This window comes from Arachis duranensis, chromosome 6 (assembly GCF_000817695.3).
Source record: "Arachis duranensis cultivar V14167 chromosome 6, aradu.V14167.gnm2.J7QH, whole genome shotgun sequence".
Taxonomy (NCBI): domain Eukaryota; kingdom Viridiplantae; phylum Streptophyta; class Magnoliopsida; order Fabales; family Fabaceae; genus Arachis; species Arachis duranensis.
The window spans coordinates 107,814,467-107,828,004 of record NC_029777.3 but is presented as its reverse complement, the minus strand read 5'-3'; the positions used below and the strand labels follow the sequence as shown (position 1 = coordinate 107,828,004).

Sequence of the window (13,538 nt, the reverse complement as noted above, 5' to 3'; positions counted from 1 at the left end):
TTAATGAGATAATTATTTAATATTTGTACCGGACAAATGATGATAAAAAATAATAAAAATTGGGGTGCAAAGAGTTTCTCTATCTCTGTGGGGTCAACTAATTAAGACTTTAGAAGAAGAAGGCATGTGGCAGCATATGTAGGGATGCATGATAGACCCGCGACGCATCGTATCGAGAAAGTCATGGAGCATAGCTAGGGCGGTTACATGTAGTTTTGGTTGGCGCCTCGGTGTCCGCCACGTGTAGAATCCGTTGCTCCCGCTATTACCTTCTCTCATTTTCAAATGCCCAAACCAAATTGTCAAAATAAAAATAAAAATGCCATCATAATAATTATGATTTGATTTATCATTTCTAATTGCAATTTATGCACCATAATGACACCGTGGACATGAGTGTGTTAGAGAAGAAAGAAAGGAAAAAACGTTAAATAAGAGAGAGAAACAGTTTCAACTAATGTTGATAATGATGATTGTGTTTATGCTGTCAGAAAGAGAGAGATTCGCCATAATAATAGATTCTTCGCATTTTCAAACGCGGAAGAAGAGGAAATAATTCACAAAGACTTCTTTAGGGTTTTGATTTCGTTCTTTACCTTTGAATCAATCTCTTCTTTCATGTGACGTTGAAGCAACCAACACCATTTTTGCGTTTTACGTACAGTTTTTGCTAAGAAGAAGAAGAAGAAGCGTTCATTCTTCATTCGCTTCTTTAATTTCTCTGTATTTTCATTTTGCTGTTTCGACTTCACCGGTTTCGCTGATTCAGAGATCGGCGATTCTTCATTCACATACGCCATTGTTGGTACATTTTGCTCCTTTTTATTTATTTATTTATTTATTATTTTTGAAATTTTCTTTGTTGTTCTGCTTTTCGTATTCGAAATATTATGCTGCTATTATTTAGCTACTCTTCGAATCGATTAATTTATTTATTTCAATTTTTTAAAGCCTGCAATTGATTGGTTCAGGGATATTTTACTCCGGCAATCGTTTCTGTTTCTGCTGAATTCTGTTGTGTTTACTCGTTTGATTGCAGTTCTAGCTGCTGCATTTTTTAAAAAATAAATTAACAAATATTTTTGGTTCAAGTGATGGTTTGGAAGAAAATAAGTGGTTCTGACTTCTGAAAGCTGTGTTTAGTTTGAGCTTCGAATATGTTTTGATTGGTTCAATTGTTTGGAAGTTTGATAATTTCTAGTGGTAGTTTGTAGCAGTGATTTACTAAACTGCTTCTTCTTCTAGTGTTTTCTGGCTTTCTAAAGCTACCTCTCAATTATGGCCACCCTCTGAAATTTTTCCTGAATAGAAATTAGTTGCAGATTCAATATTCGATTAGTTTATTTATCAAATTGACAATATTTATCAGTTTGCATAAGAAAAATAAACAATATTTATTTTTTATTTTATTTTATTTTTTCCTTCGCCCCTTCGCCCCAGCAGGGGGTACACAATCATGCATGCAACGGGATTGGTTGTTAGCTAAAAGAGTAGTCCTAGATTATACTCCACTTTTAGTACAAGTAACCACTTCTGGGCAAAATTGAATATTTTAAAGTAAGCTTCTCATTTGGTAACTTGAAAAGGGATATCTAGAAGTTTATGATACTTCCAAACTGTTATATATATAATCTGAAAGAATCATAGAATCATAATTCTAGTGTTCTGTTCTTTCAAGTTCGATTCTTTAGCTCTAGGTACGTGGATCCTTTGGTTCTCTGTACTTTTGCCTATTGTTTGAAGGTGCAGACCTCTCACATCTTCCTCCATCTTAACTAAAGAAAGGAATAGGTCGTTCGATGTTGCATTCCTGTATGTTATATTTATACAAAGAAACCCATTTCTTACCTAGGCATTTTCTTTTTCTTTTAATTTGTGCTCTTTCAGGTTATGGGAAGAATTTGGATTTCTAATGTATTCCTTCTTAAGTAATGGGATGCACAGCTGCCAAACTTGCCAGCACAGTGAGCAGGGATGGAAGTTGCTGCTCTGTTGACTTCTGCCGGAATTAATATCGCCGTGTGTGTGACACTCTTCTCAATTTATTCAGTATTAAGAAAACAGCCCAGCAATTTTACTGTGTATTTTGGACGAAGAGTAGCCTCTAAGCGTTCCAAAAATGTTAATTTCTGTTTGGAAAGGTTTGTTCCCACCCCTAGCTGGATATTGAAAGCATGGGAAACAACCGAGGATGAGATACTCGCTATTGGTGGCTTGGATGCTGTGGTTTTTGTCAGGATACTTGTGTTCAGGTTTTCACTCCATCTAAAGTCCTTCCGCTTTTGTTACTTCATCTTTTACCTATTTGGTTTCAACACCATTTTATATGATGCAAATCAAAATAAGTTCTTTTATCAACATATTTCAAAGCATATGCTGAACAAACTTTCTTTGTCCATCTTGTGATTTTACTAATGGTTGATGTTCTATTGTCTTCTTCAGTCTTCGAGTGTTTTCCATTGCTGCTGCCGTCTGCCTTTTTTTAGTGCTTCCAGTGAATTATCATGGTAAGGACAGGTTGCATAAGGATATACCTTTGGAGTCAATGGATGTATTTACTATTGCGAATGTCCAACAACATTCAGAGTGGTACGCACTATCTCTAATTTTTTTTAGTTAAGTGCAAATTATTTTAGTTTTTATTATTTTGTTAGAATAGCCAATAGTGTGTATATGCTGAGAACAGTGATAGAAACATATGTGCCATGAAGTTTGTCGTCTAATTCTTAAATGTTTCATATAGACATCAATTTATTTCCCCAATGTATATTTAGGTGTCGACTTGTGGCTTGCTATTTTAAAAAGACAATTGGGTGTATTCTATGTTGCATGGTTTACAAGGACCAATATGAACATTTGTTCTAATACATGAAATGTGTGCCAAAAATATTTGTAATTGGAATTCTCAATATCTTAGTATTCTGCTCTTTTTTCATAATTGTACTCTAAGTTATTGATAAAGTAATGATTGATGATTTTATACAGGAGCACTCCTCCAAACTGGTTACTCAAATGTAATATGTATTCTTTTACTTGATTTCAGGCTTTGGGCTCATTGTCTCGCATTGTACGTCATAACATTCTCAGCTTGTTCTCTTCTTTTCTTTGTAAGGATATGAACTTAAAATTCTCAGTTTGTTTTTGGTTTTACTTTTCAATTCTTAAATATGACTAATCAAGTGGTGGATGAATATAGGAGTATAAGAGCATCGCTAACTTGAGGACATTACATATTATTGGAGCGCCTCCAAGTCCAAGTCTTTTCACGATTCTTGTCCGATCAGTTCCCTGGTCTCCTGAAGAATCATACTGTGAAACAGTGAAAAAGTTCTTCTCATCTTACCATGCATCGACATATTTGTCACACCAAATAATCTACAAGTGTGGTACAGTTCAAAAAATGAAGGTGTGCTTCTCCCTTTCTTCTTTTTCGTTTTCTTTTCCTCTGTAATTTCTGCATGATATTTTTTTCTTTCTTTGTTTGTGTTTGTGTAATTTGTGTTATATCCTCATCACTTAGTGTAGTCATAAATTTCGATGTGTGTATATCCATTGCACTGTATAAGGCAATCATTTGGTTGAAGGTTGACTGAACCATTATAACAACTTACAATTGAAATGATTATCTGCATTTCTTTCATTCTCTGGCTTATTCTTTGAACTTGTTGGAACTTCCATATTCTTCTATCTCTTCTGAAGTAAAATCACAAATATTATGAATTCTCTTTATATGAAATGGAAATACCTTTTTCTTTCTAACAAATATGCACCACTTTTGCATTTTGCGGGTTCTTTTAGATGAAAAGAAATCGCACATCTCCTTGACTCTTCTCTCTTTTTTCCTTTTACTTTGGCATAAAATTGAGGTTTTTGCTAGTGCTAAATTTCATTTCCAGGATAATGGTCATAGTTTTAGCTTTCATTGGTATGATATCTGAGGAATTTCTCAACATCTATTTAGTCAATCTTTATGTAATGGATATGGAAAATATACAATGTAGGCTGTTGTGTTGTGACTTCTAAGCGTTCTATTTCAGACAACTAACCTCCCTTCCCTGGGCTTGGGCTTTGCAATTCCAGAAGCTCAAATCCATATTTATGCTCATCCTTTACAATATTTGGAGTTTTTTTGTTTCAATAATATAAACATGTAGCGCTCTTCGGATAGTACAGCTACTTACACCGTTGTGTGTTTTAATCTTCTTCCCCAGGATGATGCCGAACATGTTTTTAGAGTACTTAAAGATGGTACAATGGAAAATACCTCCAAGCCAATATTTACTCATTGTTGCTCTTGTGGAGGAAACGCAAATTCTTTCCAGATGATAAATATTGAGAGGAATAGTGCACTTGAGTCAACAACCAACACTAGCTCGGATTTGGATATGAGAAAAAAGGTAATGTTTTGGCTGAGATTTAAATAATAATTCCGCTCTTGTTGTAATTTATTATATAGAAATTTAAAGAACTTAATATTTTTTGTTCTTAACAAATTTATTTTCCCCACTAATTTGATATTTACTTTTTTTGGGTTTTGATACAGGAATGTGCAGCTGCTTTTGTGTTTTTCAAAAGTCGGTATGCTGCTCTTCTGGCTTCAAAGATTCTTCAATCATCAAATCCCATGCTATGGGTGACAGATATAGCTCCTGAACCCCAAGATGTTTACTGGTCTAATATTTGCATACCATATAGGCAACTTTGGATCCGGAAGATAGCTACACTTATAGCTTCTATTGCCTTCATGCTAGTGTTCCTTCTCCCTGTCACATTTGTACAGGGCTTGACTCAACTAGACAAGCTTCAAAAAATGTTCCCTTTTCTGACAGAGATACTGAAAAGGTACGATGTTTCTGCATATCTATGACAGACAAGTGTCGTAGACTATTATCTGCTTTGCGTGCATATTCTTCTAATGATCAACAAAGTACGTGATCCTACATAGCACATTATTAGATGAATATGAAACTTCATTTTAATAATTAACAAAACAAACTTTGACGCAAAATTACCATAAGGAAAAGAAAAAGATACTGACAAAGTTTATGTTTAGGAACAATTGATCGCTCAACAGGATAACTACGTTGAAACAGTGGCCCATGAGTCAACACTTGCTAACCAAACCAAAGAGATGAATCACATGTGTAGTTAATCATCAATAAATTTTTTGCAAATAATTTCTTTTTGTTTAATTTACTGAGATATGCAAAGCTAAAATTTGTATTTATGTATGCCAAACTTCTTCTTGTAGCATTAACTTGAAATATTATAATCATAACTAAGATGTGGAGTATGGAATGTTGGTATTTTAAATTATACAATGCAAAAGATTTAACTCGAAATTGACGGTTCCCCCCTTCTTTTGTTTCAGCAAAATGGTGAATCAGATGGTGACTGGTTACCTACCAAGTTTGATCTTGGTTTTATTTTTGTTTGCTGTTCCACCTATGATGATGCTGTTTTCATCACTGGAAGGTTGTATTTCCCGAAGTGGAAGGAAGAAGAGTGCATGCTACAAAGTCTTGTACTTTTTAATCTGGAATGTATTTTTTGTTAATGTCTTTACCGGATCTGTCATCAGTCAACTCTCAGTCTTCTCAAGTGTAGCAGACCTGCCTGTCCAACTTGCGAAGGCAGTGCCATCACAGGTGATATATTTTTATTGGAATTGTGATCCTCTGAAGTGGGGATCTCACATTAGAGATAAGAAAATTTTACCATTGTATCAATAAATTAACTGATATATAACTATGGAATAGTGTCTATTTTAAGCTACGTTACACATTCCTCATTTCAATTTATTGTTTTGGTTACGCTATAAACCAATACATGTTCTTGTTGACATGATTTTATGCACTTAACTGCAACATATATTTGAGCAGGACCGGATAATACACAGTTGTTTACTTGATTCCCTTTTCTGGAGATTTTTAGTGGAGATAAATCGGTAAGTCTTGATTATTGATTCACTTGATTGTGATTTTTATGTTATGCAGGCCACCTTCTTCACAACATATATTTTTACATCTGGCTGGGCAAGTTTGGGATGTGAAATTATGCAAATTTATCCACTCCTATGCAATTTTATTCAGAGATTACTCAAGCTTAATGATGATTCACAGAATGGAACCCAAAATTTCCCTTACCACACAGAAGTTCCAAGGATCTTACTATTTGGATTCCTTGGGTTCACCAATGCTATTCTGGCTCCCATAATGTTGCCTTTCTTAATAATCTACTTTTTCCTTGCTTACCTTGTGTACCGAAACCAGGTTTGTACTTCTGCCTTGTGTTTGATTACCGCACTAAACTTCCCTAACTTGCATGTTGGAATTTTTTTTCTCGTTTCTTCTGTTTTATTTCATTTAATGCATTAACATAATTTACCATATTTTTTATTATTTATAATGTTGAAAATATTTTTTTAAAAAAATATAAATTGTAACTTCTAAAAAAATATTTTTACATTTACTTTTAAAATTTTGCCAAACGTATTAAAAGAAAAATTTCAAATAATTTGATGGTATCCAAACATGTTCTAAAAGATGATAAAAAAAATTATTAATTTTTTTTCCTAACAACTTAATGGTTCCCAAACAAGTTTTTACTTTTTAGGCATAAATAAGTACTAGGGTTTGGGTAGTAATTTTTCCACAATTGTATGATATTATGATGTGAGATGGAAGCTATTAATTATCGGGCAATAAGTTGAGGAAGGGAGCAGATTGCTACATAGGTCATGCGTACCTTATTCATCAAAAAGGAGTTTTTTATGAGAGAAAGGAAAATGATTACTGGAACTTACATAAATTCTTATTGCTTGCATGGGACCTTTAAGTACAAGTTTCATGAATTAGAAATAAAACCGTATATAGCTTGATTCATAAAGAGTTGAGGGTCCTATTAGAGTATGATTGTTATACCAGGAATACTAAATAGTCAGAAAATTACAACCAGAATTTCGATATGAAATCATGGGACTCGCTTCATCTAAGAATACAACTCAATTCTGATTGTCTAGTATGTTACAGCTTCTCCATATAATCCAATAAGTCTCTGTATGTTCTCTAACGGAAAGAGTTTAATTGGGGTGGTGTAGATGAACCAAAAAAAGGAAAAAGAACAACCAAATAACAAATATAGAGATGTATGCCTGCATATATGCATATTATGTAGTTGAGTTCCTCTGTTTCTGGAATAATTTGCTAGCTAGCTGAGGTGATATTTTGCAGTGCACTGCAAAACTTAGTTACCTTCATTTGTTTTTTATCTTTGAATTTCAGTTTCTGAATGTGTACGTCGCAAAATACGATAGCGGGGGACAGTACTGGCCAATTGTTCACAACACAACAGTGTTCTCATTGATCTTTGCTCAAATTATTGCACTTGGGGTGTTTGGAGTGAAACATTCACCAGTGGCATCTGGATTCACCTTTCCCCTTGTAGTTGGCACTTTCCTATTTCACCAGTATTGCAGACAACGATTCCTCCCATCATTTAAGAGCAACTCAGCACAGGTAAAACCTCTCTGCCATTCGCCATTGTCTCTCATTCGCTCTTTTTTTCAGATTAACTTAGTTTGTTTTAGACTGCCATTGACATGGATCGGAGAGATGAGGAGAGTGGAAAGCTGAGAGAGATTCATCAGCACTTGCATTCAGCCTACTGCCAATACGGTTTGCTGCATGACCCGGACCTACCCCGATGCTTCAGTCATTGCGACCCGGACGAAGAGGATGCTCAGTTTTCTCCACAACGTAGTCTGAAAGGTTTTCTTTTTTCTAATGCTTTTGATTTCATATATTAATTTTGATTCACCATAAGTATAATAAATCACTTGATAGTTGATACTACTACCATCACGTATAACTTGCATACCATAAATAGAGTAGAAACTAATCAAATCCTATAGTTTTTCAGTTTTCTCTCTAGATAAAAGGATATTTGTGTGTAGCTATATTAAACTTCGCTGCTTGCTTTTCAGGGAAGGAGATTCTTAAAAAAGAGAAATCAGGGTCTTTCCATCGCACTTCGAGTACCAAAGCAGTAGTGCTTGGTGGGATGTAAATGAGTTCTTCGCCTTGTACATTGTATAAGAAACATTCCCGTGTTTTATTCTTTTTGAGTTGTAAATATTTTTTGTTTAGATATTAACTTCCTCTAAATCCGAATATGTAAAGAAAAAAAAAAGGTAGTAGTCAATTCCAGGCAGCTTAAAAAGATAAAAACATGAGGAGGTAATGTAATGGCTTACAAATGTCAATACCTTCAATGCGAGAAGGGGATAAAAACTAGCGTTCCTTTTGTCTATACATTTATATTTATAATAATAATAATATTAATAATAATAATGATAATATAGCATAGCAAATTCTAGTAAGCAGAATTTTTGAATATAAATGCTAGTCCAAAGAATAATGCTACTAGGGCTTGGAAAAAAAGTTAATTAGTTAACTCCCTTCAACGTATCCAGAGAAGAGAGATAAAAAATTCAACTCCACCTAGAGAAAGAAGGCCAATCCATACATGAAATCTTGAACTATATTTTTTAGCATTCATATCACAGGCCAACAAAACATGATATCTCTTGATAGTTAAATGGCATGCTAACAATGAATATCAGAAATGTGCTCCTTTAGGTATGAGGCATCCACTTGAATAGGCAGCATAAATAACCAGCCCACAAGAGCAAGACAATTGAAACTTGAAAGGGATTGGTGGCTGCTGAGATCAACTCATACATGATAGCAGATACAGTTAAATCGATTGCCGGATCAAATGAGCTTGATGGCTGATATTTACGTTAAATAAAAGTACAAAACCAGCATTAGTTATTAAAAAGATCCGGCAAAAAAATCATGAAGACTCCAAATTGGAGGTGTTGTTTTCTTCTGACTTGCTTGTTGCATTTTCCATAGATTTTCTCCAAGACCACAAAACCTGCATCAAGCCACCATTTCCAACATGCAAGAGAAATACATGTGGTTGTATCGCGAACCTAGTCGATATAAACTTGACAAACACAAAAAAGCTGTATAGGCCCAGAAGATGCCATTTCAAGTCCTTTTCCTGACAGACACAGAGTACGGGATTGTAATTAACAAATGTACTAAAGAAATGGGGATGAAACATTGGAACTGCAAGGGCATAACTAACAAAATTCAAAGTATACCTCGGATTTATGAAACAGTTCTTGTGAGATCTCCTTCAAGAAATCGGCCATTAGGCAGCCAACAAATAGGCCAACAGGCATTATTAGTTCCCGATTTATGGAAAATGTATATACAACGTCCGATAAAGAGCCAAAAACAAAAAATAGAACAAGAGACCACTTCGCTGCCTCTTGCACAAGAAAAACTACTCTTTCTAGAACTATCTGCTCAGCTTTTCTCCAGGGAAATTCTTGAACTGATGTTGGTATTGCTGCTCTGAGTTTCTCCCCGAGGACTCCGAGCTGCATATTAACCCCGTTAGGCTCATTATGGTCTGCCGTTGACACTTTAACTTTAACTGAACGAGTTCGAGTACAAAATATTCTGTGGGGAAGATGTATTTCTGAGCATCGATGGGCTTGGCAAGGTTGGCACTGAAACAGATTAACCTGCACAATGAATGAAAGATACTCCTATTAAGAAATGAGCACTTCCAACAAATGCTGAGGCACAACATAATCCATAAATTGTTGGAACTACAACTTAAGTTGATTTGATTCCCTTGCACATAAATAATATAAATATATTAGGCTGCATTTGGAACGAGGGACAAGACACTGAGCCAAGGACACTACTGTCCTTCCTTTTGAGATGCACACTAGGACAATGATTTTCAATCCCACCATGTCTCTCATGATCTCATTCTCATTCTCACTCTCGGTGCAACCAAACATATTTGTTTCCTACAGTGTTCATGTATTTTTGTGTCTATGGACATTAATCAAATGCAACATAAAAGCAAAACGCCAATAGTGTACGCTTAAGCGGAATCCTGCACCGATATTACATGGATAACAGCCAACATCTTGAAGAGTTACACGATGATTCAAATAAGATGTAGCCTTTAGTTGATGGATTATGGAAACAAGGTCACGGATTCAAGAAACCAGAGCAGCACATCGCTTCCTTCATATACTCTTCTATCTCTATTCTATTTCAAATCCAAGGGAAGTCTTAGTGCCACACAAGGTTGCCGCCTTGCGACCAAAGAGGTGACGGGTTTTAAGTTCTAGAAGCTCGATCGTGTAAGGCTGCAGATATATACACTCCCCAGACTCCACCAGATAGGATCCTTGTGCCCTGAACCACCCTTTATTATTTCTTTCAAACCTATTCCTAGGGGGAAATATCTCTACCTCACTAAGATCAATGTCTATCTTCAATTCCTCTTGTTAAAAATATTGGCCAGCCACTAGAATTAACAGCAGAAATTCATATCTACAGAAACAAGCCCTAACTCAAAGGATAACTTCAAACCTAAGAATGAGTGTTGCTATGTTTGCCTGATTAACAAATTATTGCATAGTTCAAACCTAAATCTTTCAAAGAATAATATGGGAAGCAAAAGATAACTTGTTCATTTAACTGATGAAATTTAAATAAAAAATTAACAGAAAGTCTAGTCAGTATTTGAATAACTTGCTTCAGCACAAACAAAATAAGCTGAAATGTTCTTCCAGAAATGTAGTTTACAACTTAATTTCATGAATTGAAAAAAAAAATTGCAAGACACGTACCCGTAACTTGGGAGGGGAAGGAATTGCAAGAGAAGGAACAGGCACCATCCTTCAATTGTTCGGAATTGCAATTCACTGCATCAGTATCTCGTTGTTTTCGGTAGGGTTTATCTCCTGCAGATTCTTTTTTTTTTTGGTATGAATCTTGCTTATCAATAATGGGCCTATTGGGCTAAAGTACAGGCTTCAATTAGTATTTTTTTGGCCCAATAAAATATAATCGACGGCCAAGCCTTAAAAGTTATTAATTAATCAACGTACAAAAAAAGCTATTAATTAATTTTTATTTATTATTAAAGAGAAAATTAAAATGCCTAAAATTAATAAAAATAATTATTTATATTTTTAATAAAATTAAAAATTGTCTTAATATTTATATATAATTAGAAAGATACTTAATTCAAAATAGAGGGGGTTAAATATATATGGTATTTTTTACTTTTTAGTAGTCCTTATAATGGGCAACTTTGATTCTTTGAAACACGAATATAATGGGTCATTGTCGGTTGTTTTATTATTGGAATGGATACAAATACAATGCACAGGTATTAAAAAATTAGAAAATTTAAAAAAAGCATTTTTACTAAAACTTAGTGCTTAATCAACCAACAAAAAAAATAATTTTATATTATTAAATAAAATTTTATATTATTAAAAATATTAATAATAATAATTGATAATTACAAATCACAAAACTTACCCACATGCCTGGCGCTTCTCCTAACAAATTTGTCTGCAATCATTTGAATTCATTTAAGAAAATAAATTACCCAATGAAACACGTTTGTCAGGTCTAAGAGGAGGACTCAAGTTTTGAAAAATTTTCATGCTGGTCAATGTCGTAATCATGCATAAATCAATATCAATATAATAATAATAATAATAATAATAATAATAATAATAATAATAATAATAATAATAATAATTAAAGATAGTGACTTTGATCTAATTTAAGAAGGATCATTTTAAAGCTAGCTAAAGTTTTCAGCATGCCATGTTTAGTTGAACTTGTTTCTTGAGAAATGTTTGGTAAACATATTGTATACCTTTTTCTTTAAATAATTATCTAAACACACACAAATACATACATACATAATACATATATACAAAAATAATAATAAATAAATACTTAAAATTAAGTGAGTTGAATATACGTAACTAACATGTATTCAATTATCTCAATCAAATTAAAATTTTATTTGAAAAAATAAATACCGTCTTAATATTAAAAAAGAGAATTATTTTAGAATCGAATATAATTTTGTGTTTTCAAACTGATATTTTAAGAATTAAAAAAGTATTAAACACAATATTATTATTTCAGATTTCATTTATTATTGAGTAGTGATATGAACTCTACTTTCAATAACGAATGAAATATAAATCAACACAATATTTAATATAGAATCTACCATATCTCTTAAATCTTATGCCAAAATTGAAAGAAGTATTATGCATGTTTATTTAATTTAATAATACTATAATTCTTTTTTAGATATATTTAAAAGAAAACAGTAGTCAAATATTTCCAAATAAAATATCAAAATAATTAATTAATACTTATAATATTGAATATCATATCTATTATCATAGACCAGAGTCTAGGGACTCAATCACGGAATATTAGTTTGTTGTGTTTCTCAATAAATTATCATTTTAATTTGTAATTTTGTTGCCCTAACTCTCGAGTTTTGTTTTGAAGTCTTTGGTTTTATGTATTAGGATTGTTCCCTCCTGTTTCTTCTGCCTTCGGGATATTCCCTTTAACTTTACAGTGCGAAATTATTCCACCAGTTACATTAATTATTAATTATTTAATAATTAATAATTAATTATTTTTTCTTCTTAGGCGTGTCTGTTTATGTCAATGTAATTAATATTTAATATCATTCGTGACGTGTTTAACTAGCTGATTGACATTACTGAAATTATGTTGTTAATTTTTTAGGATAAAACTTATGTTGTTTATGTTTTACAATGTTTCAGTTTAAGTCTAGCTAAAAGCTTTAATTTTGATGCACTATTATCGTCCTAATTAAGTATGCCCTTACTATTTTTAAAACTTTCAAACGGAATAATCAAGTATTCACTTGTATGACAACAACAAACAACAACAAAATTTTATCCTATGGTGTGAGATCAGTTATATAAATTATACGGTAACAGATCATTTGATGTATTATATTTTAGAATAAGATTATTTTTTATTCTTTATTTATCTTCCATCTTATTTATCTTTCTATTTAAATGCTCTACCAATCAACATTTTACATTTTCAAATAAGTTAAGACAAGATTTTATTATGTTTTCAACAATAGACACTACTTCAAATTTTTCTCTTATATCATATGGGGTTATATTAAGTAACCAATGACTTTCTAAAACAACATGAACAACAAATCTTAAATTTAGTTATTATTAGATATTAATTACTCATGTCACTAATTAAATTTGAGATTAATTTATTTTTTTAATTCCATTATTCACATTATTCAACAATATTATTGTTTACCTATACTTTTCCATTAAAAAAATATAAATGTTAACCAACGTAAACAACAGTTTAAAAAAATTAAATTAATTATTAAAATTAGATTCTCAATTTATTAGAATAATCAAATTTTAAATTTAAATTATTAGAGTTAGGAAACGTAATCTCCTCTTAATATACCGTCACATCACGTTCTGATCTATCTTAACCCTCCTCCCCTTCCTCCACTCATACCGTTGTTCATTCCGACATTCCTCCCCTCCGCTACTCAACCCAACACGCCTCCACCTCCGTCGGCCAGTTCGATATGTCTCCTCC

At 32.8% G+C, this 13,538-nt stretch overlaps 2 protein-coding genes across 4 annotated transcripts; one reads left to right on the top strand and one right to left on the bottom strand.

The window, feature by feature from the left end:
* The first annotated feature begins 400 nt into the window (after positions 1-400).
* On the top strand, positions 401-8,357 carry LOC107495833 (CSC1-like protein RXW8). 3 transcript variants are annotated; one of them, XM_021125511.2, is made up of 12 exons: positions 401-801; positions 1,888-2,252; positions 2,443-2,589; positions 3,044-3,107; positions 3,197-3,406; positions 4,212-4,397; positions 4,544-4,842; positions 5,372-5,648; positions 5,997-6,272; positions 7,284-7,517; positions 7,589-7,769; positions 7,985-8,357. In XM_021125511.2, the coding sequence occupies exons 2-12, from the start codon at positions 1,975-1,977 to the stop codon at positions 8,065-8,067; spliced, it is 2,235 nt and encodes a 744-aa protein (XP_020981170.1). In that variant the 5' UTR covers positions 401-801; positions 1,888-1,974; the 3' UTR covers positions 8,068-8,357. The 3 variants fall into 3 exon arrangements, with proteins under 3 accessions (XP_020981170.1, XP_015972517.1, XP_020981171.1); XM_016117031.3 differs by having other exon boundaries at positions 401-805; XM_021125512.2 differs by lacking the exon at positions 401-801 and adding an exon at positions 1,412-1,697.
* Positions 8,358-8,523: 166 nt separating this feature from the next.
* Positions 8,524-10,834, bottom strand: LOC107495878 (uncharacterized). Its single transcript, XM_016117090.3, has 3 exons — positions 10,730-10,834; positions 9,173-9,601; positions 8,524-9,069 (listed from the first exon to the last, which is right to left on the bottom strand). The coding sequence occupies exons 1-3, from the start codon at positions 10,775-10,777 to the stop codon at positions 8,857-8,859; spliced, it is 690 nt and encodes a 229-aa protein (XP_015972576.1). The 5' UTR covers positions 10,778-10,834; the 3' UTR covers positions 8,524-8,856.
* Between the last annotated feature and the right edge of the window lie 2,704 nt (positions 10,835-13,538).

Bases quoted from the DNA above. Each gene is read 5' to 3' on its own strand.
- LOC107495878 (XM_016117090.3), bottom strand. From the start codon at position 10,777: ATGGTGCCTGTTCCTTCTCTTGCAATTCCTTCCCCTCCCAAGTTACGG. The intron at 9,602-10,729 runs GTACGTGTCTTG...TTCATTGTGCAG, and splicing joins CTTCCCCTCCCAAGTTACGG to GTTAATCTGTTTCAGTGCCA. The intron at 9,070-9,172 runs GTATACTTTGAA...TGTGTCTGTCAG, and splicing joins AACTGTTTCATAAATCCGAG to GAAAAGGACTTGAAATGGCA.
- LOC107495833 (XM_021125511.2), top strand. From the start codon at position 1,975: ATGGAAGTTGCTGCTCTGTTGACTTCTGCCGGAATTAATATCGCCGTG. The intron at 2,253-2,442 runs GTTTTCACTCCA...TGTCTTCTTCAG, and splicing joins GTCAGGATACTTGTGTTCAG to TCTTCGAGTGTTTTCCATTG. The intron at 2,590-3,043 runs GTACGCACTATC...ACTTGATTTCAG, and splicing joins GTCCAACAACATTCAGAGTG to GCTTTGGGCTCATTGTCTCG.